Source organism: Penicillium riverlandense (genome assembly GCF_028828495.1).
Source record: "Penicillium riverlandense strain IBT 135883 chromosome Unknown utg000008l_segment0_segment0, whole genome shotgun sequence".
NCBI classification, from domain to species: Eukaryota; Fungi; Ascomycota; class Eurotiomycetes; order Eurotiales; family Aspergillaceae; genus Penicillium; species Penicillium riverlandense.
The window spans coordinates 1,522,493-1,543,672 of NW_026643199.1; the positions used below are offsets into that span (position 1 = coordinate 1,522,493).

Consider the following 21,180-nt stretch of genomic DNA (forward strand, 5'->3'; position numbering starts at 1 on the left):
CGAGAAAACGGGCAACGACAAAATGTTCAAGTCTGATGCCTCGCGCATCCAGTCTAGCCAGGTAATGCCTTCTTACTACATTGAAAGGCTCAACAGCATACTGATACAGAAATAGGCCAAAAGTGGCGGCGACATGTCGTCTGGCGGCTTCGCTTCGCGCACCCAGGCAGCTGGTGACCGCAACGCCAACGCTAGCTCGGAATCATCTGGCCAGTAGGGTGGAAATACCGGCGGCACTACCACTGGCGACACCGGTTTGACCTCTGGTGCTCAGGGATCGAGCACTTCTGCTGGCAAGCGATGAGGCCTGGCCTGGTAAGCCTGCCTCCGTTATAAGGGCCAGAAACTTTTGCAGTGTTGGGGATTAGGTAGCTCTTGGTTGGAAGTTGCCTTGAGTTTTGGGTTACAATGTACGGCAAGAGAGGAATGAATCAATGAATGAAAGGGAGATCAACCATCACCTGTTGTCAATGAATACGTACATAAGAGATGAAAACAAGTACGCAGGGGCAAAAACCATGTGCGACGAACACCAACCAGAAAGACAGAAAGAAAACCCATAGAGAGATAAGAAAATACACTGCCTGATGCAAGAGGGAATTGAGAAAAGAAACATTACCCTTCCATGCGGACCGCTTATGGGTCAGCTCAACTGCCTGTACCCACCCCCGTTTTCTTCATTTGACGAGACTTTGCCCCTGCCACCACTCAAGCGGCTTCTCCAAGAACTTTTGTGGTATAATTGGCGATGATAACGTTTAGAAGTTTCGTTCCTCAAGGAACTTCAGGATCTCCGCCTTCCGCCAGCCCTAACATAGCAAATTAGCATCCAATGCCTGTATCTCCGAGACAATGGAACATACCTTGACAAGAATATGCCCATTCAACCGGTTAATTGCAACCTCAGGCTTCTTGGGGGGCGGCCCGTTGGGCGATTCAACGCCGAGCGCCAACGCCAAATCCTTGCGCAGAGCATCCATGTCGCCCTCGGTCTTTTGAATCTTGGTCTGCTGCTTCGTGCCGCCGGCTTTTGTGACAAGGTAGACGGGGAGTTGGTTGGAGGGAGTGCGGCGGACGAAGTAGGGAAGATTATTAAGCTGCAGAGCCGGCTGCGATGTCTTGGGCGGCTTCACTGGGCCAGTGGGTGTCGGGGCCGGGGCCGGCTGTTCCTTCAGTGCCTGCGCTTGGCGGCGGAGGTGCGTCAGGAATGTGCGGGTGGAGCGGATGGGAAGAGAGGGTTGATGAGAGCTCGTCGGGCGATGTGAGAATTGAGGCTGGGAATCTGGAGGGCACGTTCAGTTGAATGCTGATCTCAATCGAGGTCGACGACAGCGAGGCACCGAGTAGAGCCCGCCCATTAGACAAAGAAACTGGCAGCAACTTACGTGAAGACAATCGTGCCCGAGAGCATAATGTGGAAAAGGAACTACATGTGCGGAAGGAGACGGCTGCCGGGTTGAGATGCAGCGACAGGGCCGTCGACTGACGCGCAGCCGAGGACGGGAGGAGGGAGGCCATGAGAAAGTCTCCCACAGCAACCAACACGATGGGCGAAGAAAGAAGCTTGACGAAGGACAGAAGATGAAAGAGCAACGAGGTCCAAGTGACACGGCCATATTTTCCTGCCAGGATCCACTAACCCCGATCGGGCCTAGCGCAGATTACTCTTTCCCACATTTTCTTTCCCACTTGCCAAATTCATTGTTCGACCCTTTCAGTCTCTCTCTCCCCCATCCAACCCTACACACCATGGCAGACAACGCTCCCCCTTCTGCTGAGACCATGCTCAGCGGTGCTGCGGCCCACCAGCCCAAGACCGCCGAGGATATCGTCAACCAGTATGACCTGCTGCCCCGCCTCATCCCGTACCTCGACCGTCACTTGGTCTTCCCGCTGCTCGAGTTCAGCGCCGACACCGACGAGGAGGACAAGGAAATCACCCGCGCCAAGTACGAGCTGCTCAAGCACACCAACATGACCGACTACGTCGCCAATCTGTGGCAGGAGATCAACAATTCCGACTCAATTCCCGACGAGTTCGTCAAGAAGCGCGAGGAGGTTCTGGCCAAGCTGCAACACTACCAGGATCAGAGCGAGAAGATTACAGAGCTGCTGCAGGATGAAGATGTCGTGGGCAACCTGCGCAGCGACAAGGCCGCCAACTTGCGGTTCCTGGAGGAGCAGCACGGGGTCACCAACGAGATGGTCAACAGCCTCTACGACTATGGCCGCTTCCAGTACAGCTGCGGCAGCTACGGCAACGCGGCAGAGCTGCTGTACCAATTCCGGGTTCTGTCGACCGACAACGACAAGGTGGCCGCTGCCACCTGGGGTAAGCTGGCCTCGGAAATCCTGACCACCAGCTGGGAGGCGGCCATGGAGGAGGTGCAGAAGGTGAAGGACTCGATCGAGACGCGCCTGTTCAACAACCCTCTCGCCCAGCTCACCAACCGTTCCTGGCTCATCCACTGGTCTCTCTTCCCTTTCTTCAACCACGACGCCGCCCGCGATGTTCTCACCGACCTCTTCTTCTCCCCCGCCTACATCAACACCATCCAGACCAGCTGCCCATGGATCCTGCGGTATCTCGCCGCCGCCGTCATCACCAACCGCAGCCGCCCCCACAAGAACACTGGTCTCTACCAGAAGCAATTGAAGGATCTGATTCGCATTGTGCGTCAGGAGGGTTACGAGTACACCGACCCGATCACCGACTTTGTCAAGGCTCTCTATGTCGACTTTGACTTTGAGGAAGCTCAGAAGAAGCTGGGCGAGGCTGAGGATGTGCTGCGGAGCGACTTCTTCCTTGTGTCGGCTGCCGATGCTTTCGTCGAGGCTGCCCGGCATCTCATTTCGGAGAGCTACTGCAAGATCCACCAACGGATTGACATCAAGTGAGTTTGCGGCTGGTCTTTTGAACATGAGACTTGTGCACTGACGTTGTATTAGGGACCTGTCTACCCGTCTCGGCCTGAGCCAAGATGAGGGCGAGAAGTGGATCGTCAACCTGATCCGCGACACCCGGGTTGATGCCAAGATTGACTACAAGGAGGGTACAGTGATCATGAACCACCCGCCCCAGTCGGTGTACCAGCAAGTCATTGAGAAGACGAAGGGTGCTTTCTTCCGGACACAAGTTCTGAGGTATGTATTGCCCTCCTGGTTGCTTCTGAAGCATCTCAATCACTAACTTCCTCTATAGTTCTGCTGTTGCGAAATGAAATTCTGCATGAGATGATGCCAAAAATTTCCATTTCTGTTTATTTTCAACCCTGTTTCTGCCCACCCATTTCCCGGTGATCTTCCCGTGTGTGTCACGACACGGCTCTTTGAGGGGATGGGACACCTCGCAGTGGCATCCGGCTGGCGTTTTTCGGTGGTCCACCCTTTTTTCTCGAATTTCTTATGTAGTCACTTTATTGTTCTCCGTCTCTCCTTCCGCGCTTTACTTATTCTTTTCGCTGATTCGCCAAGTGGCCATTCTGACCCTGGAGGGTTGGACGGAGGAGAGAACCACCGATAAGGGATCGTATACAATCCCTTCGCGAGGGGCTTTTGCCGAGAATAGACGGGGGAGCGAGACAACTATATCGTTGACTCTGGTCATGTTTGGATTTGACTGATCTATGCTGTTACGAATGGTCTATAGAGATGATGAGTGAAGACGATGTCTTGGATAAAGCCTGTTCATTTTTGTATTCCATACTAGATATCCTGTTCTGCCCTCGCAACCATCAGCTGCATTGAGCGATTGACGTGCGACACTGTGTCCACACGCAAGTGTGTAGCAGCTTGTAAGAAGATATCGTCCTCGACTCGTGTGCAATGCATCTATTTCCTGCAACCCTATGTCCATCCTCGAAGATTCCTCTTGTGGATTGGCCATTGTCCATGGGGAAGTGATAGATCCCGGCTTCCTGGAAAAATATAAGGCCCATGGTCCTCCGGCACGTGTGGGACATGAAAAAGGAAACGCAATCTGGCCTGCAAGTAGGGATCGCCTTCCATGTCCGGTTCTGGATGAAGCAACAGAGAAAATGCAATAGACAACCAGCTGCCATGGATCTGATCCAGTGTGCAGGGCCAGTCAGAAAATGCGATTCAACGGCTGCCCCGAGAATCGGATTCTGTACGTCTGCGCGTCCGGCCTGGGTCCACTGGGACGATCTCATTGATATAGGGCTCTGCCTGCTGACGATGCGAAGAACCGCCACCATTGTTGCTGGCAGTGGAAGAAGAAGAAATGTTATTTCCATGGTTGGTCATGCGCACAGCTTCCTGTTTCTCATACTCCCGAGACATAGCCGCCAGGTCGTCAATTTGTTCCTGTTCGCCAATATCAATCAGCCTCCCCGGTTCTTTTTTTCCTTGCTATCTTCTCAGAAATAGAAGAATAAAACGAAAAACACACCCGCGTCAGCGGCATGCCGACTATGAGATACCCTTCGCGGCCCTTAACTCAATAAAGGATATCTGGTTAGAGCGGGTTAACCGTGGCGCACAGCGGGTGTTCTGAAGCAAAGTACCTGGTAACTATATGGCCTGACTGACGCAGACGGGCCAAGGAAGTAGTGGATGTGTCCGAGGACAATGTGTCGGGATAGGCCATACCCCGGCAGCCAATACTGCTGAACGTGCGACGACATTGCCCAATGCGAGAAAAGGTGGTATTTTGGAAGGGGTTGGCTGTTCGAAACCCTAAGTAAGACCTGGGATATGCGCAGGCAATAAATAGCTCGGCCTAAGAGATGTCGGAGGGAAGAGACGAAACCAATAGGATAAGCCTCAGTTCGGAGCTGCAGTGTCCCCCTCCCATCTCCTATCTGCAATCCTTTGGAAAGAAACAAGAACCATCATACGTCAAGATCCACCATCCACCCAGGCTTTCGATACACCATAATAGACGGAGCAAATGAGAAACCCCCCAATTGAATATCCCGAGGGACATATGCTCATGAAACACCCAAACGAGGTAGCAGAATTCATTTACCCAGTCACAAATCAGTAGCTAGTCCCCTGACAAGCAAGCAACCAGCTGGCGAGAAGGATTCCTGTCGGAACCGGCCAGAGCGGGCTTGCTGGGCCGGCCGCCTCACTCTATCAGACAACGAGATCCAACCCTTTCGGCAGGCCAGACTGGCACGGCATGGCACGGCATAGTGACTCCGCTAGGAGTAGTAGTAGCAAGAGCGCGGCGTCGTTTGGTTCGGCCGCCAACTAAGAGAATTGGGGTAGTCTGCCGACCTCAAAGTGAGGCTTGCGGCGCGGGACAATGCTCTCGAATCAATTCAGAGGCGAAAAATTGATCTCTACGAAGGCGACGTCTCTGGGGGTTTCCGCCCCTCACCGCATTTTTTTTGGGGGTTCTTTCTTTCAGATCATCGATTGAGCGAGTGAGTCGCCATGCAGTCGGTGATGGCGGTGATGTCGTGGCACCAGGGACCGCTGGTCTTTGTCGCGGGGTCCAAGTGCGCCTCGTCGGATAGCTGCATGGGTTCGTTTGAACACATGGCCGGCAGATAGATGGGTTGTTTCCAGACGGAGAGTTTGCTATGCAAGAGTAGTTCATAAGAACGAGGACATTTACGGACTATCTACAGCAGAGATGTGCGGTGTATTATACTCTATCATTTGTTTTCTCGTAATTCGTCTCACGAAAGAAGTGTATCTCGCATTGACATGGCACTCATACTTACTCTGGAGGGACGTAAGGCTGCACGAGCATATCGCTGAACCTGTAGGTAGAAAATCAATTAGCCTGGACATGGCGCTTGACAGAGGGGAATGAAAAACGCACTTCTCCAACTTCTCCTTGCCCCGAACCTCCTCCACCAACATTGGCATGCGCACGACATTGAAATCCTCATACAGCTCCTCAATCTGCTCAATGTACTTCTTCTGCATCTTGCGGCGCGCATTGCACTGTTCGCAACCACTGCCCGCCTTAGGGAACAGCAGCTGGTTCACAACAATGGAGTGCGTGTCGATGCCGTAGCTGGTCAGTTCTTGAACCATGCGCTCCGTCTCATACAGCGACAGGAACTCGGCAATGCACACGCACACGAAGGTGGTCATGTCCGCATCCTTGAACTGCGAGTTCACCTCGCTGATCGTCTCGCGCAGGGACTCCATCTTCTGTAGCAGGTCGTCCATGTTCTGGCCGTTGGGCAGCCCGCCGCGCGCGCCCAGGATCGAGTTGAGCATCGGGCCGAACTGCGAGGAGAGCTGCGAGAGCTTGGCCAGGGCTTTTTCGAGGACGGTTGGGAATTGCAGGAAGCGGAGGGTGTGGCCCGTTGGTGCGGTGTCGAAGACGATGACTTCGTAGGAGAGAGATTTGACTTGTTTCAGGACTTCGGCGAAGGACATGGCTTCGTCGACACCGGGGATCTAGCAGGTCGTTCTCCGGGTTAGCCAGTGAAAGACCCCAAACCAAAACAAAAGACTTACGCTGAATGCCAGATCCTGCATCATATTCCCCATGCCCAGGCCAGCCATGGGATCCTCGCCCTGCCCCTCGCCGCCACTGGCCAACAGATCCTGGATACTCCCGTTGGGATCGATCTCCATTGCGCTGAGGTTGGAGAAGCCATCGATGAGGCGCGCCTCCTTCCCGAACTTCTGGCCAAAGGCATCACTCAGATTGTGGGCCGGATCGGTCGAGATCAATAGCACGGACTTGCGCACTTTGGCCAGCTGGATGGCCAGCGAGCAGGAGGTGGTGGTCTTGCCGACGCCACCTTTGCCGCCGACGAAGATCCAGCGCAGTGTTTTCTGGTTGAGGATCGACTGGAGCGTAGGCTCCATATCGAGGTCGTCGTGAACGACGGCGGTGGAGGACATGGCGGGATGAGGTGAAGGAAGAATGTGGGATGTGTTGAAGATGACTGAAGATGAGGGCTTCCCGCCCCGCAGAAAAGTTGAGCTTGGCAACGAGTACTGACTTGGTCGTGGTTACTAGTTTGCAACTCTCCCATTGACCATTCTTGACTACGACTATCATGAAGATGATTATTTCTGATGCCCTCTTCCTTTGAGGATCAACACTATGTTCAAAGTAACTCTATGCTTGATCTGACCCACCAGTCATGGCATCCTCCGCATCATCGGGGTCCTCCGATGCTGCCCAGCATTGAGTAGAAAATGCTCCTGCTCGACCTTTTTCCTCCTTGACAACCACACTCTCCTTCTCTGCGAATGGACGCCAACAGTGCCAGTCGCACCACCCACCGCCTCGCTCTCTACCAGCAACAAATCGCCCCGTCATCCAACCACCAACAACCCACCGCCACAATGGCCGCGCGCGACCCCATTACCTGCCACTGCCTCAACACGCTATCGGGCACTCCGGCCGCCAACCTGCCCGTGACACTCACCCTACTCTCCTCGCCCGCCTCCGCATCCAGCCCGGTTACCTTCCACGCAACCACGAATGCCGACGGCCGCGTCGCAAACTGGACCCCCGCCGGCGCAGCTTCCGTGACCGTCCCCGCGCTGCTGGCGTCGCTGCCAGCCGCTGATACCAAGACGAACTGGTCGGTGCGCTTCGAGGTCGGCCCCTGGTATGAGGCTCAAGGGGTGGAGAGTTTCTGGCCCGAGGTCGAGGTCAAATTCACCGTCAAGGGCCGTGGCCGCGAAGGCGAGGAGGGATGGCGCCATTACCATGTGCCAGTGCTGCTGGGGCCTTGGAATTACTCGACGTATCGGGGGTCATGAGATGACTGCGCAAGGGTTTGTTGGAGATTGTATATAAAGTATCAATCCAATCGAACAAGAGCTATATTATAGACCAGCTTTCTATATATCTACATCTTCGCCTTCGGCTGCCGCGACGTCTCCCGACTATGCACATGGCTAATCTGCTGAAACTGCTTCAGCGCATCCCCATACAGCTCACTCCGCAGCAGCGCAAACACTCCCATGCGAGACTTCCCCTTCACCTTCTCCGCTAGCGCAAGAGCCCGATCCAGCATGTCCTCCGGCGCGGCAATCTCATCCACAATCCCCGCCTCCAGCGCCTCTTTGCCAGTGAACTTGTGGGCTTCCAAGAGGACCTTCCTCGCGACCTTGGGGTGCAACTTGGCTCGGAGCAATGCACCCATTCCGTTGAAATGAAGACCCAGGTTCACCGGCGGCATGGACCAGAAGCCGCGCTTGGAATTCATAATTCGGTAGTCGTGTGCTAGAGTTAGCAGGCAAGCGCCGCCGAAGGTGTGTCCCGTAATCAGACAGATTGTTGGGAAGGGGAAGTCGAGGATGGTGCGGACGAGCTATGGCTTCGTATAAGAATGCGATGGCATTGGAACGAGGCGCTTTACCTACCGGATAGAAACCGTCGGTGCTAGCGAAGATATTGGTATCTCTTTCGTCTAGATCCAGTCCCTACATAGTGTGCCTGTTAGCAAGTTGCTCGATTGTGTCCCCGATTATCCACGTACAGTAGTGAAGAATTTCGCATCCTGCCCGCGCAAGATCACTACGCCTTCGGGCTCAGGCTTTTCAGAGAGCGTCTGCTCAATGCGGCGGTAGGTATTAATCAGAGACTGACACAGGCTCATTGTCAGACGGTTCTCTGGGGGTTTCTGTAATGTGATAATAAAGACGGCGCCATTGCGCTCGACCTTGAGGAACTTTGTGCCTGTCGCCATGATGAGAATTGTGAGTTATTCAGGAAACGGATGAATTGATCTCAACTCTGAAATAGACCTTGAAGATCGAGCTATAAGTTTAGTTATCATTGTCACGTCGGGGTACACCACACCCCCGCTGCCGATTCCCGCAAAAAATCGCCGAAGAAAACGCCGGTATATTAGACCTCGGGATCGCGGGATTCTACATCTGAGCGGAATAGAAGCGGGGTACACATGACACTTGAATGAGGCTATACCAAGGATTCGAGAACAGTGGCGACCGTTATCACCTTCCATGTTGGAAATAATGAGATGCTCTTCCAAGCCCTGATCACATGATGCTCCATACCAGATATGGTTATTCCGGTATACGCCAAACGACCAAACACTCCGAGTAGTAGGGATTAATTTGAAATGAGATACTTGAAATTGAGATTCATATTTTGAAAACTTCTGAAACGATCTGGGCGATATCAAAATGGCAATATCTCTCCGAGTGATGGCCTGGATTCAACGGTAGCTTATGAAAGGCCTGGTGAGGCTCCTATCCCATAGTTCTCAAGCACGAAGTCAACATCTTTGTCACCGCGCCCCGAAAGATTGACCAATATTCGTTCGGATGAAGGGCGCTGCGACGCCAGGCGGATTGCAAACGCCAAAGCATGCGCACTCTCCAATGCAGGGATAATTCCCTCGAATTTTGCCATGCGGAATAACGTATTGATGGCTTCCTCGTCGGAAATTGCTGCGATGGAAAGCCGTCCGGTTTCATGGAGCATCGCAATCTCTGGGCCAACGCCGGGGTAGGCGAGTCCCGATGCCACAGAGGAGACACGAGCAGGCGTACCGTCATCTTTCTGCAGCACAACCGATTGTGCACCGTGCAATGTTCCCAGTCTTCCATAGGATAGCGTCGCTGCGTGTTGGCCTAGTTCATCAGATATGCCAAGAGGCTCCACTGCGTGTAGAACAACCCCCGGATCATCAATGAAGCCAGAAAACATACCCATCGCATTGGAGCCACCTGCGACACAGGCAACCACATGTTCGGGCAAGCTTCCATTCGTGATGGAAATGAATTGCTCGCGGGCTTCTTGACCTACTACCCTTTGGAAGTCTCGAACAATCATTGGGAAGGGATGTGGGCCGATAGCCGATCCGATCGCATAGAGCGCGTGCGCATGCTGCTCTACATACGCGTTGAATGCGGAATCACTAGCATCCTTGAGGGCGGACTGGCCAGTAGTTGCTGGTATCACGCTCGCGCCGAGCAGCTGCATGCGACCGACATTCGAACTCTGTTTACCAATATCCACCTCCCCCATGTGAATTTCGCATTCAAGGCCAAAATAGGCAGCTGCAGCTGCTAGCGCGACGCCGTGCTGGCCAGCCCCAGTCTCGGCAATCAGCTTCTTCTTACCCATTTTCTTCGCGAGAAGTGCGAATCCAACACAGTGATTGATTTTGTGCGCGCCGGTATGATTCAAATCCTCTCGCTTAATGAAGATCTGAGCGCCCCCTACCTGATTTGAAATATTCTCGAGGTAGTGTATCGGGGTCGGTCGCCCTTGAAGTCCGACCCGTGCCTGGTTGAGTGCGTGCTGGAATTCTGACGTTTGATGAAGGTCCTGATAGCTTCTGGCCAGTTCTTCCAGCGCAGGCCGAAGCTCCAGTGGGTAGTGGTTGCCGCCAAACCGACCGAAATATCCTTTAGCGTCGGGGTAGCTTTGGAAATAAGTACGTTGATTGTCTGACATCATGTCCAATCCTCCCAGACGAGAAGCAGCTTTCGGTAATTTTAGCTCGACGTATTGAATAGGACTTGTGATTTCAGGCCGTGCAATAGAATGACGAAAATCCCGCCTGGGTCGACGATCACGATGGGGTATCAGAACGAACACCTTGTGCAAGATCGATCGTTACATTTAAGGCTCAGCGAGCAAGTGGTGATCAATGGATGCGAACAGAGGAAGGATGCTTACAAGATTCGTTAAGAAAGCTTGGCGAACTCGAAAGATTGAGAGTATTGTTGATAGATCTGTTCGGTAGTAGTTTCGAAAGCCTGGGTCAGTGGGCGGGGCTCTTGAATTTGTAGCTTTGCGGCTCGCTGGTCGAGCGAAGGGCGCACGAAGCTGACTGGATCTACCCCCTAACGGAAGGTGTGGTTTTTGTTCCTGCGACGGTTGGTTGTCCGACCCCAAACCAAGCCGCGATAGAGAGCTGCCACTCGCCAACTATCTCACCCGTGTACCTATGCAACAAGAATATATGACTCGGCCAGTGGACTAGAAGGTTCGGTATGAGACGCTGAGTCCTCCGCTGACGCGACTTCTCAGCGACGCCCTTAATCACAGCCCTCGATTAAGCACACGTTATCATCCGATGAATTATTCAGAATGACCCACAGAGGCCCGACCCGACCCGACCCGACCAATTACTCGCCAAGAACGGGTCTTGGTTCGCAATCTGATCTATTAGCTCTGTTTCATCCTCCTTGTTAAGCTCTCGTGTCTTACCTGATCGATAGTCCTTCTATCCTATACAACTAGTTGACACCCTTCTCCTGTAAACGTCTGTACTGTAGGAAAAAGAATCTAGAAATATTCTATCAAACGCTCTTGCGATACATCGGTCACTTCTTCGTCCAAGTTCTGGCTATCCTAAATCTTAGACTGTCGAGACCGCCAGGTCTGGATACTCGGATCGTCGAGTTGCGAGAAGAACTTCTTGCCCAAAATTCTCTTCACAACCTTTCCAGATGCACTCTTGGGGAATTCATCCACCACACGTAGGATCGTGGGCAATTTATACCCGGCCAGGCGCGAGCGAAGATCCGCCCGCAGCTTTTCCAAAGACACAGATGAGACCTGCCATGTCATGTTATTATGTTTATCTCCAAGAATTGTTCACGAAAGACTTACGCCATCTCTCAGGGTAATTGCAGCGGCAACTTTCTGTCCGTACTCTTCATCTTCAACTCCGACTACCATGACCTCGCCGATATAGGGGAGGTCGAGGATCTCGCGCTCAATGTCCAGAGCGGAGATCTTGTAGCCACCTGATTTGATGACTAGTACCGTTAGCTTGATAACAAAGGATGGTGGTAGTGTGGCTTACTGTCTATTGATGCCCGTCCAAGAATGAAGTAGTAGTCTCCCTCACGGCGGGCTATATCACCAGTCTTGTAAAAACCATCCGAGGTAAAGGCGGCAGCGGTAGCGGTGGGGTTGTACATGTACCTGAGTCTGATCAGCATTTCATGTTGTTTAGCAAGGAGAGCAATTATTCGTACTCTCTGAACATGTGCGGGCTTTTCACTAGCACTTCTCCCTCGTTTCCACCAGACAGCTTCACCTGCAAACCAAAGAAGACCTTTCCCACGGAGCCCTATCGACCATAATCAGCAATGGGACGCAAATGAAAAAGAAGGGTGGGTTACATCTGGATTCTTCGAATCACCAGGCTTGACACTGAACACACTGCTAAACTCCGTAGCCCCATACCTCTCCAGAATCCGCTTGCCATCCAGCAACTTGATCCACTTAGTCTGTAGCGAGAAAGGCAGCGCCGCACTACCCGACATCATTATCCGGAACGACCTGGCCGCATCCATATAAGACTGGATTTCCGCGGGAGACCGCTTGGAGATGTTCTCGTCGAAGTATCTCATCATGCGCATGTACATGGTAGGAACACCAGAGAAGATGGTGAGACCGCCCTGTCGCCAGCGCTCCCAGATCTGAGCTGGGTCAAACCCAGATGACTGGAACTCGATTCCTGAGCCAGCGAGGAGAAAGGGCATGAAGCTAATGCCAATTCCCGTGGCATGGTGCACAGGCAAAGTGTGTAGGACCACGTCCGTTTCCTGGAGATGGTACCATTGTGCGATTGCTGAGGCATTCATGTCAAGGAATGAGCGCCGTTTGATGGCACCCTTCGGCGGACCGCTTGTCCCCGAGGTAAAGATCACCAGTCCCGCTCCGAGGTAGTCAAGGAAGTGGTCTGACGAGATAGCCATCTGAGCGACAGGTATCTGGGGCTTGCAAATATGCGGACGGATCTCCATAGAGATAAACCCGGGCATCCTTGATGCATTCATAGCGCTGGCAAGCTCATTGCCCAGCTTTGCGCATTTCGTCGAGCAAACGATAGCGACTGATCGAGAGGTTTTGGCGAAGTACATTGCTTCCTCAAGAGGTACATTGACAGCTGAAAAATAAAAGGATCTAGTTAGAGGCTCTATCGTTGAGAAGAAAGTCATGAAGCAAGCACTCACAAATCGGCACGATTACCGCGCCCAAGGCAAGCAATGCGAGGAACGCAGTCGCGAATTCATAGCTTCCCGATGCAAGTAGGTTTATAGCAACTTCATCGCCTTGCAAAAGACGGCGTCTAGTATCGGGATCCAAACGCGCCTGGAGTGCATTACGGAGGTGCAATACATCAGAGAGGAGCTGTCGATGCGTTGCTTTCAGGCCATTCGTGACGTCGTTGACCACGAGATTATCGCGATTGCCAGCAAAGAAAAGAAGACGATTGAATATGGAAAAATTGGGTAGAATGGTATCTCCAACATGCTGAGGCAATTTTGAGTAGTCATGGTGACTGTGTTGAGCATCCCTCTGAGGAGGCATGATCGATTGCATGACTTGTACTTTTTGTCTTTTGCGCCCAAACTCAGTCTGTGTTGACTAGTTTTATTCATTTATCCCACCTCGCCTCCGCTTAAAATAAATCAGGCCAGTCAAATTTCATACCCCTCAGAGCAAAGCAGACGATGTTGTCCCGGCGATTTTTAAAATCGCCGGGACAAACGCCGAGGAAGCGGGGAAGCCAAATCAATTGGGAGCCAATCAATGCACGGGCCAACTCAATATAGGAGGCTATCTATACGTGCGAATCAAGGAGGAGGTAATAATCGATCACTCACTTGTGAGAGAGAGCGAGTTGGAAGGAAGAGTGTTAGGTGTGTAAGGTACTACATGCTAAGAGCCACATGACTTTAAAGCTAAACCAAACCGGGTTAGACGCACTTAAGGTTGGTGGTGCAGTGGAGGGTTCGAGGGTAAGATATCTCGATCAAAAACATCAGCTATAAAGAGTCGACCAAACATGACGTGTAATAATCCAGAGCATGACGTCTACCCTTTGCACGCGCTAGACGATATCCAAATGAATCACATCTTCCTGTCTTGGATAATGTGCTTCAACGATGTCCTCGACGCGCAAAAACTAAAGGGGGCTCTATCGAGACTACTAGAGATTGGGGACTGGAGGAAGCTAGGTGGTAGGCTAAAGTTCAAGGTATGAGCGAGAAGAGGCGGCTGCGCCGGAACAGAGCAGCAGACTGACACTATATAGGAAAACGGGAAGCTTGAGATTCATGTCCCGAGACATTTCACAGCTGAGCGACCGGCAGTGGCCTTTTCTCACGACCATCTGTTTGAGATGAGCATCGAGGATCACCCGGTTGCCCAACGTTTCCCCAAACCAACTGGGAGTCCGTCCATTCAGCCCGTTGATGCCGAGTTCCGGCAATTCGCAGCGCGACCAGACTTTCCCAAGACAATTAAGGACAGTATCCGTCAGGATGCGCCTCAGCTATCGCTACACATTACTTCATTTCATAACGCGACGCTCGTCGCACTAGCATGGCCTCACACTTTGATGGACGCCATGGGCCAGCAAGCCCTACTGCGCGCGTGGTCGCTCGTGCTGGCCGGGCGTGAAGACCAAGTTCCGCCGATGCTCGGCGCCCGAGAGGATGCCTTGATGGAGGCGACAGAAAAGCAAAGTGCCACACGTGCTGCTGTCCAGGAAGAGCTCATACTCGAGTCAAAGCGTCTCGGGTATCTAGGCGTGATGAAGCTCATATCTCGATTTATATGGGACAAAGTCCGAAACCCTGCCCCAGAACTACGCATGATTTACGTCCCCAAAAATGCCTTTGCCCGGTTGCAAAACCAGTCTCTCAATGAAGCTGCTGCTGAAAGCATCACACGAGGAGCCTTTGAAGAGAAAGTTTTCGTCAGCGAGGGTGATATACTAACAGCGTGGGTTACTCGAGTGGTATCATTATCGGAGCCGAAGCCCCGGCCAGTAACCGTCGGAAGTCTCCTCAACACTCGCTTTCGGATTCCGCTGCTGAAGAAGACAGAAGGCGTATACATCCAGAATATGACACTAGTAGCGTACGCGTTCCTGTCATCTCAACAAGCGAGGGCTTCTGTTGGATCAATCGCTCTGGCTCACCGACGCCATCTCGCCGAGCAGGCTACCGAGCAGCAAACGCTTAGCTTCCTGCGGGCCCTGCGCCAGGATATCGACGCCGGTAAAAGCCCGAGGCTCTTCTTTGGGGAGTCGGACTCTCTGCCGGTGCTGTTCAATAACTTGACCAAGGCCGAGCTCATCAAGGCTGCCAACTTTGGCGCGGCGGTTTTGCGTCAGGGAGAAAAGACGGAGTCGAGGGCTAATCCTCCGGGGACAATGGTGTGTTACTACAACAGGGCAGTTAATCAGCCTACGGGAGTGGCGAACGCTTTCTATATGTTGGGCAAGGACTACAGTGACAACTACTGGCTGATGGGGAACCTGCTGCCACGGACATGGACCAAGATTGAGGAAGAGCTGACGAGTATGTGAAGAATATGTCGGTCTAAGATTTAGGATAGACAGGACTTGCACAGAAGACATAATCGGCGTATAGCCATAGCATCTGATAGAATTTTTTTTTTTTTTTTTTTTTTTTTACAACTACAACCCTTTTTCGGAAAAGAAAAGTCAACCTTCCTATACAGGCCTCTCGCAGGTAAAGCACGTAACCATATCAATTAGTCCGTTAAGCTACTCGAATCCCTGGCATCGTCTCATTTCATGCGTTATGTGTACCCCGCTTCTATTCCGCTCAGATGTGGAAGTCCGCGAATCCCGAGGTGTATCCGAGGAACTGTCGGCGATTTCGGCGTTTGCGCTATAGTTGGCTGGCCCAGCAGGGAACTGCAGCTCGAGTAGAAAAGTCGATGCGCCAACACGTTTGTCAAGCCAGAACGGACGAAAAGTTGGTTCATCTTTTGGGTTCTCTCTTCTCTTCCAGCATGTCTGACGATTCTTGGGTCAATGACCTCAAGCCTGCTGCCCCCGACGGGGCCACCACCATCCAGGCGGAACGAAAGCGCTCCAATGTGGACGTCAACGCCCTGGCTCAGCATTTGTTGGGAAAGGAGTTTCTTGAGCGCCAGACTCGCATTTTGAGTCTGCTGCAACAAGATCGCCTCTTTTCCAAGGAGCAGCAAGGAAACTTCGGCCACCCTGAACGGTACAAGCTAGGCCTCGCCCGCGCTAAGCGCCTTCGGCAGATGGCAGACAAGTATAACTGGGATGATGAGGACCACGAGATGGCAAAGCATTTATTGGATGACGTCTCTCCTTATCAACTCCATGTTTCAATGTTTCGGCAGACACTGCTCGAGCAAACGAGCCCGGAGCAGAAGAAGTATTGGATGGATCTCCATGCTTCCTGGACTATCATCGGTGCATATGCGCAGACAGAGCTGGGTCATGGAAGCAACGTTCGAGGCATTGAACTGACGGCGCGTTGGGAGCCAGAGACCAAGGAGTTTGTCTTGCATTCACCTACTTTGACAGCTAGCAAGTGGTGGAATGGCACCCTGGGACGTACTGCCACTCATTCTGTTGTTGCTGCGCAGCTGCTGCTTCCAGAGAAGGACTCGAGTGGCAAGTCTGTGTACAAGAACTATGGACATCACCTTTTCGTCTCTAGGGTTCGAGATGCCGAGACGCACAAGCCTCTTCCTGGACTTGTGATTGGTGATATTGGTCCGAAATACGGCTACTCTTCCATGGACAATGCGTACATGTTGTTCAACAACTTCAGGTGAGTATACTTTCCACAATACTCAAAGAACATGCGTGCTAATTGAAATCAGGATTCCGCACAGTGCAATGCTCGCCCGGTACAGCTGGGTAGATCCCGAAACTGGAAAATATCACAAGCCAGAGAACCCAGCGGTAGTCTATGGCTCTATGACCCACGTAAGGGATGGTTCCTCATTAAGAAAGTCCATGACTGACAATTGCCCCAGGCTCGCAAGCGAATCGTCATGGCAGCACGTCTAGTCCTAGCTCGCGCCGTAACAATTGCCATTCGGTACTGTTCCGTCCGCCGACAATTCCGAGACAAAGAAAACCCTCAACCCCTTGAGAATGCGGTGTTGGACTATCCCACTGTCCAGATCCGCCTGCTTCCTCTCTTGGCTACCACCTACGCGCTACACTACACCGGCGAACGGATGGGCCAAATCTACGACGCGACAAGAAGTAGCGTAGATGCGGGCGATTTGTCTTCGCTTATTGATTTGCACAGTTTATCTTCTGGTTTGAAGTGCTTGTCCAGTGACCTTGCAGCGGCAGGTATTGAGATTTGCCGTCGTGCGATGGGTGGCCATGGATTCGGTGGTGGTAGCGGCCTCATTCAGCTAAATGCTGATTACTTGTCCAAGCCCACAGTGGAGGGCGACAACTGGATGATTACTCAACAAATGGCGCGGTATCTGGTCAAAAAGGCGGAGCTGGTCGCTACCACTTCGCAGGGCTTCTCGCCATCCAACCGGACCGAAGTGGCTTTAAACGCTTTTTACCAGACGCGTTCTGCGGGAAAGAAGAACTTCCGCATCTATCAAGATGACAGCCAGCTTGTTTCAGCATTTGAGCACCGTGCAGCATCTCTGGTAGGATATTTCGTTTCTCCCGTTTTTGGTCAAAGCTAAGAATCACTAGACTTTTGATGCATATACCGCATACCGAGTCAAGAAGAGAAGCTGGAATTCCCTGCTAATCCAAATGCACGAGCTCAGTCACGCCCAATCGGAGCTAATTCTCGTCTACAACTTCTTCGATGGCCTCAACGGCGATATCACACTACCGCAGGAAACTAAGAATCTGCTGTGGCTCAACTTCCGACTTTTCGCCTTGCACACAATTAACAAGTCCAGCCGACAGTTCTCTCGCTGCGGAGCGGTTCGCGAGGAGGATCTTGATGAGTTGCCAGACCGTATTCTACAGCTGATGCAGGAGATTCGGCCGCATGCTGTTCGTCTGGTGGATTCTTGGTCTATTCCGGACTATCTTCTGGATAGGTTAGTTACCCTCATTTTGTGGTTGAAATATTTTCTGACTTCTGTGTCTCTAGTGCTCTGGGACGATCTGATGGCAGGGTTTATGAGGACCTTTTCAACCGAGCCCATCGGTTGAATCCGCTCAACAAGGTCACCTTCAATCCTGATTACCGTACTGATGAGATTATTAAAGGATCTGGAGATGGTGGAGCAATTCTCTCGAAGCTATAACTAAGTGATGGAATCTTCTCGTATCTGTTTATAATCTTTCTAGTTTTGTATGTATGAAAGCATGGGGCTTTGCGAGATTCGCTGTGATTTAGAAGGGAAGAGAAACAACTATAATAAAATGGTCAAATTAACCCTAGTCATCTCCATCACATCTCATCTAGCCGTATCTGCCCCTGGGACTCGTCCATCATCCTCTTGACGACATAATTTACGCCATCCCATTTGTTCAACGATTCTCAACATCCTCCACATGCTGCACATTTCCCCCAGAAGCTCCAATCTTCATATCCTCGAGGTCTTTAGCCTCCTGTTCCTGGATTGCATGCAACCGGGCCAACGCCGCCTCTGAGACTTGCGAATTCTCCGCATCCAAGATAGCGCGCAGTGGCATCGCATGCCCTGTTTTTCTTTTGCGGTGCTCGGCCTCTAGAAGGAGAAGAATCGGAATGCATAAACAGGAGATAACACAAATGACTTGCAGGGTCACACATCCTATAAAGCCGCTGTGGAAGAGTGGAGCATCCGTGTCTGGGAACATCTGAGAAACATTGAGTTAGCCATAAGACGTCGACACCAAGGACGTAAGATCTTACCTGAGGTGCGATGATACTGGCTATCGACAAGCTTGCAACAGCAGCTGAAGTGCCGACTGATTGTTCTGCTGCACCGTATAAAGTGGCAGAGCGGTAGCTTAAGATGACAGGCTGGGCAACTACCACCATCATGCCGAGGAGAGCAACTCCATACAGGCTAATCGGTGCGATAGAGGTATCATCTGAGTGGTAAGAGAAGTAAAGCCAGACCCCTGCCCGGTGTGTCAGTAAGGGAGCAGCTTATGAGTTGATGGAACAGACCATAACAGGGTATGCTGGAAAGCATGCAGAAGAGATAATGCCAGATGCGTTCCCGGACCTTGTCACTATGCCATGGAACCACTAGGTATGGTGCTATAATAGCCAGGTTCAGAGCAGCAGTATAGATATTGGACTTGGAAGCCCCGAATTTCAAGAACTATTTGGAGGTCAGAATGTATTTCCATGTCGACGGTGGAACTCACATAATGGAAAATAGAGGGCAAAAACGTTGCCTGGGACACGGCAACAGTAGTTAAGCAGATATAAGTAATGAAGAAACAGTATGTAGACGGCCGCGTCATGATGCGAATAAATGCTGCTGTATCCCAGGTTATATCCGTAGACCGAGTTGCACCACGACCGAAGCGGTTGATTGCAATATACCGCTCTAGAATGTTGTAAGTATCTCTAACAAAGACCCAGTCGCTGAGACTTACCTCGATCAGAGAGTGCAGTAGAGTCTTCGGGGAAAGTAAGGAGCAAAAAGTAAATCACAGGCGCCATTACTAAGGGAATGGCGCCTTCTATGATGAACACCCATTGCCAGGACATAAGACCGCCTTTGCCATCAAGCTGTCTTCGAATTAGCATATGAATCATACAAGCGGGCTATACATACATGATCCAGCCCCGCTGCCAGAAACCCAGAGACGGCCCCGGCAATTGAGTTTGACACATGGAAAAACGCGAGCCTGAGCGCTCGTTCTCGTGGCCGATACCAGAAGCTGAAGTACATGACACAGCAGGGAACTGGTGGTAATTAGCATAGCAGAGGATAGCATGTTCTTGGATTGATATTGCCTTACCAATTCCAGACTCGGGGATACCAAGGCAAAATCGAGCTGCCAGAAGTCCAGCCCCGTTCTTTATTCCAGCCATGGCCATGACAACGGTGCCCCCTAAACCATGGTTAATATCGATATCGTCAAATGAAGAAAGGGTTTAACCGTACAGAGAATCATGGCGCATGGAAAGTATCTTTTCGCGGAATATTTCTTGAGAACGATAGTAGACGGCAAAAGCAGCGCTGTCACAGCAAAGTATGAAATTGAGACTGCCCAGTTGAACTGGGTACCTTCAAGGTGAAGGGCCGAAACAAGCGAGCTGGACGTCCCAACCTGAAGCACTTTGACATTTCCCAGGTTGGCTCGATCGAGATATCTGAATACATTCAGCCAAATTGAACAATTATGCCGTGTACGAGAAGAGCTCACGCCATGAAATACACCAGGCAGCAAGGGAGTAAAACACGAAAGTCCAGTTTCCGAACCAGAGCTCGCTCCTCTTTGGCCTCCCAGTCCTGCTCGACTGCATTCATTGCTTCGATCCTGTCTTCGCTAGTGTCTGGCAACAGAAAAGTCAATAAATCGGTTTCCATCAGACGGAAGTCTGGCTTACCGTATACGCCATCATGCTTGACAGCCTTAAATGCCCTGCGGATACCATATCCACCAACATAGACACCATCGTTTTCAATAGCCTCCCGACGAGCAGTGAAGTTGAAAAGCATAATGGAAAATGCACACACGCAATGCAGCAAGAGGCGCGAACGTGAGATGACAAGGAGATAAGATGAATGTCGAGGACTGCTGAGCATTTATCCACTTTCTGGGACTAGCTATAGTTATGGCAGAATCACCGCTCACCGGCGATTACAACTGAATGGCCAAGCCAGGAGTGGATATCCCCATGTTTTCCCCGCAATTGTACTATGTACTAAATTTGAGATGCCGGTTGAAGAACGCCCTACGGACACTATATTCACTAACGTAAACACCATCTTTCTCAGTACTTCTCCATGAGAAATGAAGTTGAAAAGCATAATGGAATATGCATACACGCGATGCAGCAAGAGGCAAATGTGGGATCAATAGGGGGTAAGATGAATGTTGACGAATGCTGAGCGTTTCTTTCCATCCTCCGGGCTAAACTGCAGCAGAATCGCCGGTGAGCGGCGATTACGACTGGATGGCCAAGCCAGTAGTCGCTATCCCCATGCTTTCCCCCGCTTTGCACTATCTACTAAATTTGACGAGTCGGGTTAAAGAGCGAGCCCTGCATCCTTTGAGGGATTTGGACCCTCTTAGTCCGTCCGCAAAGAGCCGGACACTGTGGTTAGTGACGGTCTGATCTACTCGAGGGATTTTCGATCTCCGTGATTGAGAAGCTGGATGTTGTGATTCCGGTCTGCCGAAGCATATTGTCGTGAATCTTGAATTGTATTCATGACAAAGGCTCTATCTGGTTCAACTGGCCAATGATCCTAGCTATTGGTCCGCCATCCAGGGTGGCAAGGACAAGTTGCTGTCCTTGCAGTCGTATGCCAATTTTTTA

At 51.6% G+C, this 21,180-nt stretch overlaps 11 protein-coding genes across 11 annotated transcripts; 4 read left to right on the plus strand and 7 right to left on the minus strand.

Annotated features, from left to right (window-relative positions):
- Positions 1 to 758: 758 nt before the first annotated feature.
- Positions 759 to 1,518, minus strand: N7474_009614 (mitochondrial 54S ribosomal protein mL49; the record flags this gene model as incomplete). The annotated part of the gene is made up of 3 exons (XM_057201024.1): positions 759 to 809; positions 864 to 1,282; positions 1,431 to 1,518. The coding sequence occupies 3 exons, from the start codon at positions 1,516 to 1,518 to the stop codon at positions 759 to 761; spliced, it is 558 nt and encodes a 185-aa protein (XP_057049011.1).
- A 231-nt stretch (positions 1,519 to 1,749) lies between these two features.
- Positions 1,750 to 3,221, plus strand: N7474_009615 (eukaryotic translation initiation factor 3 subunit E; the record flags this gene model as incomplete). Its single annotated transcript, XM_057201025.1, has 3 exons — positions 1,750 to 2,894; positions 2,950 to 3,144; positions 3,203 to 3,221. 3 exons carry the CDS (start codon positions 1,750 to 1,752, stop codon positions 3,219 to 3,221), a joined length of 1,359 nt encoding a protein of 452 aa, XP_057049012.1.
- Positions 3,222 to 4,101: 880 nt separating this feature from the next.
- On the minus strand, positions 4,102 to 4,646 carry N7474_009616 (uncharacterized protein; the record flags this gene model as incomplete). Its single annotated transcript, XM_057201026.1, has 3 exons — positions 4,102 to 4,371; positions 4,412 to 4,453; positions 4,527 to 4,646. The coding sequence occupies 3 exons, from the start codon at positions 4,644 to 4,646 to the stop codon at positions 4,102 to 4,104; spliced, it is 432 nt and encodes a 143-aa protein (XP_057049013.1).
- A 1,046-nt stretch (positions 4,647 to 5,692) lies between these two features.
- N7474_009617 (ArsA family ATPase) lies at positions 5,693 to 6,840 on the minus strand (the record flags this gene model as incomplete). The annotated part of the gene is made up of 3 exons (XM_057201027.1): positions 5,693 to 5,735; positions 5,798 to 6,387; positions 6,448 to 6,840. 3 exons carry the CDS (start codon positions 6,838 to 6,840, stop codon positions 5,693 to 5,695), a joined length of 1,026 nt encoding a protein of 341 aa, XP_057049014.1.
- Positions 6,841 to 7,194: 354 nt separating this feature from the next.
- On the plus strand, positions 7,195 to 7,713 carry N7474_009618 (hydroxyisourate hydrolase; the record flags this gene model as incomplete). Its single annotated transcript, XM_057201028.1, has 1 exon — positions 7,195 to 7,713. The coding sequence occupies one exon, from the start codon at positions 7,195 to 7,197 to the stop codon at positions 7,711 to 7,713; it is 519 nt and encodes a 172-aa protein (XP_057049015.1).
- An 89-nt stretch (positions 7,714 to 7,802) lies between these two features.
- N7474_009619 (enoyl-CoA hydratase/isomerase family protein) lies at positions 7,803 to 8,645 on the minus strand (the record flags this gene model as incomplete). Its single annotated transcript, XM_057201029.1, has 3 exons — positions 7,803 to 8,267; positions 8,320 to 8,379; positions 8,436 to 8,645. The coding sequence occupies 3 exons, from the start codon at positions 8,643 to 8,645 to the stop codon at positions 7,803 to 7,805; spliced, it is 735 nt and encodes a 244-aa protein (XP_057049016.1).
- Positions 8,646 to 9,148: 503 nt separating this feature from the next.
- Positions 9,149 to 10,384, minus strand: N7474_009620 (tryptophan synthase subunit beta; the record flags this gene model as incomplete). Its single annotated transcript, XM_057201030.1, has 1 exon — positions 9,149 to 10,384. One exon carries the CDS (start codon positions 10,382 to 10,384, stop codon positions 9,149 to 9,151), a length of 1,236 nt encoding a protein of 411 aa, XP_057049017.1.
- A 903-nt stretch (positions 10,385 to 11,287) lies between these two features.
- N7474_009621 (uncharacterized protein) lies at positions 11,288 to 13,273 on the minus strand (the record flags this gene model as incomplete). The annotated part of the gene is made up of 6 exons (XM_057201031.1): positions 11,288 to 11,494; positions 11,549 to 11,697; positions 11,745 to 11,866; positions 11,920 to 12,014; positions 12,067 to 12,836; positions 12,904 to 13,273. 6 exons carry the CDS (start codon positions 13,271 to 13,273, stop codon positions 11,288 to 11,290), a joined length of 1,713 nt encoding a protein of 570 aa, XP_057049018.1.
- A 466-nt stretch (positions 13,274 to 13,739) lies between these two features.
- Positions 13,740 to 15,269, plus strand: N7474_009622 (transcriptional regulator sdnM; the record flags this gene model as incomplete). Its single annotated transcript, XM_057201032.1, has 2 exons — positions 13,740 to 13,931; positions 13,989 to 15,269. The coding sequence occupies 2 exons, from the start codon at positions 13,740 to 13,742 to the stop codon at positions 15,267 to 15,269; spliced, it is 1,473 nt and encodes a 490-aa protein (XP_057049019.1).
- Positions 15,270 to 15,721: 452 nt separating this feature from the next.
- N7474_009623 (uncharacterized protein) lies at positions 15,722 to 17,992 on the plus strand (the record flags this gene model as incomplete). Its single annotated transcript, XM_057201033.1, has 5 exons — positions 15,722 to 16,521; positions 16,574 to 16,679; positions 16,730 to 17,374; positions 17,424 to 17,782; positions 17,836 to 17,992. The coding sequence occupies 5 exons, from the start codon at positions 15,722 to 15,724 to the stop codon at positions 17,990 to 17,992; spliced, it is 2,067 nt and encodes a 688-aa protein (XP_057049020.1).
- Positions 17,993 to 18,218: 226 nt separating this feature from the next.
- Positions 18,219 to 20,356, minus strand: N7474_009624 (uncharacterized protein; the record flags this gene model as incomplete). The annotated part of the gene is made up of 10 exons (XM_057201034.1): positions 18,219 to 18,530; positions 18,586 to 18,797; positions 18,847 to 19,003; positions 19,050 to 19,234; positions 19,284 to 19,419; positions 19,466 to 19,596; positions 19,653 to 19,745; positions 19,799 to 20,007; positions 20,061 to 20,190; positions 20,245 to 20,356. The coding sequence occupies 10 exons, from the start codon at positions 20,354 to 20,356 to the stop codon at positions 18,219 to 18,221; spliced, it is 1,677 nt and encodes a 558-aa protein (XP_057049021.1).
- Positions 20,357 to 21,180: the final 824 nt, after the last annotated feature.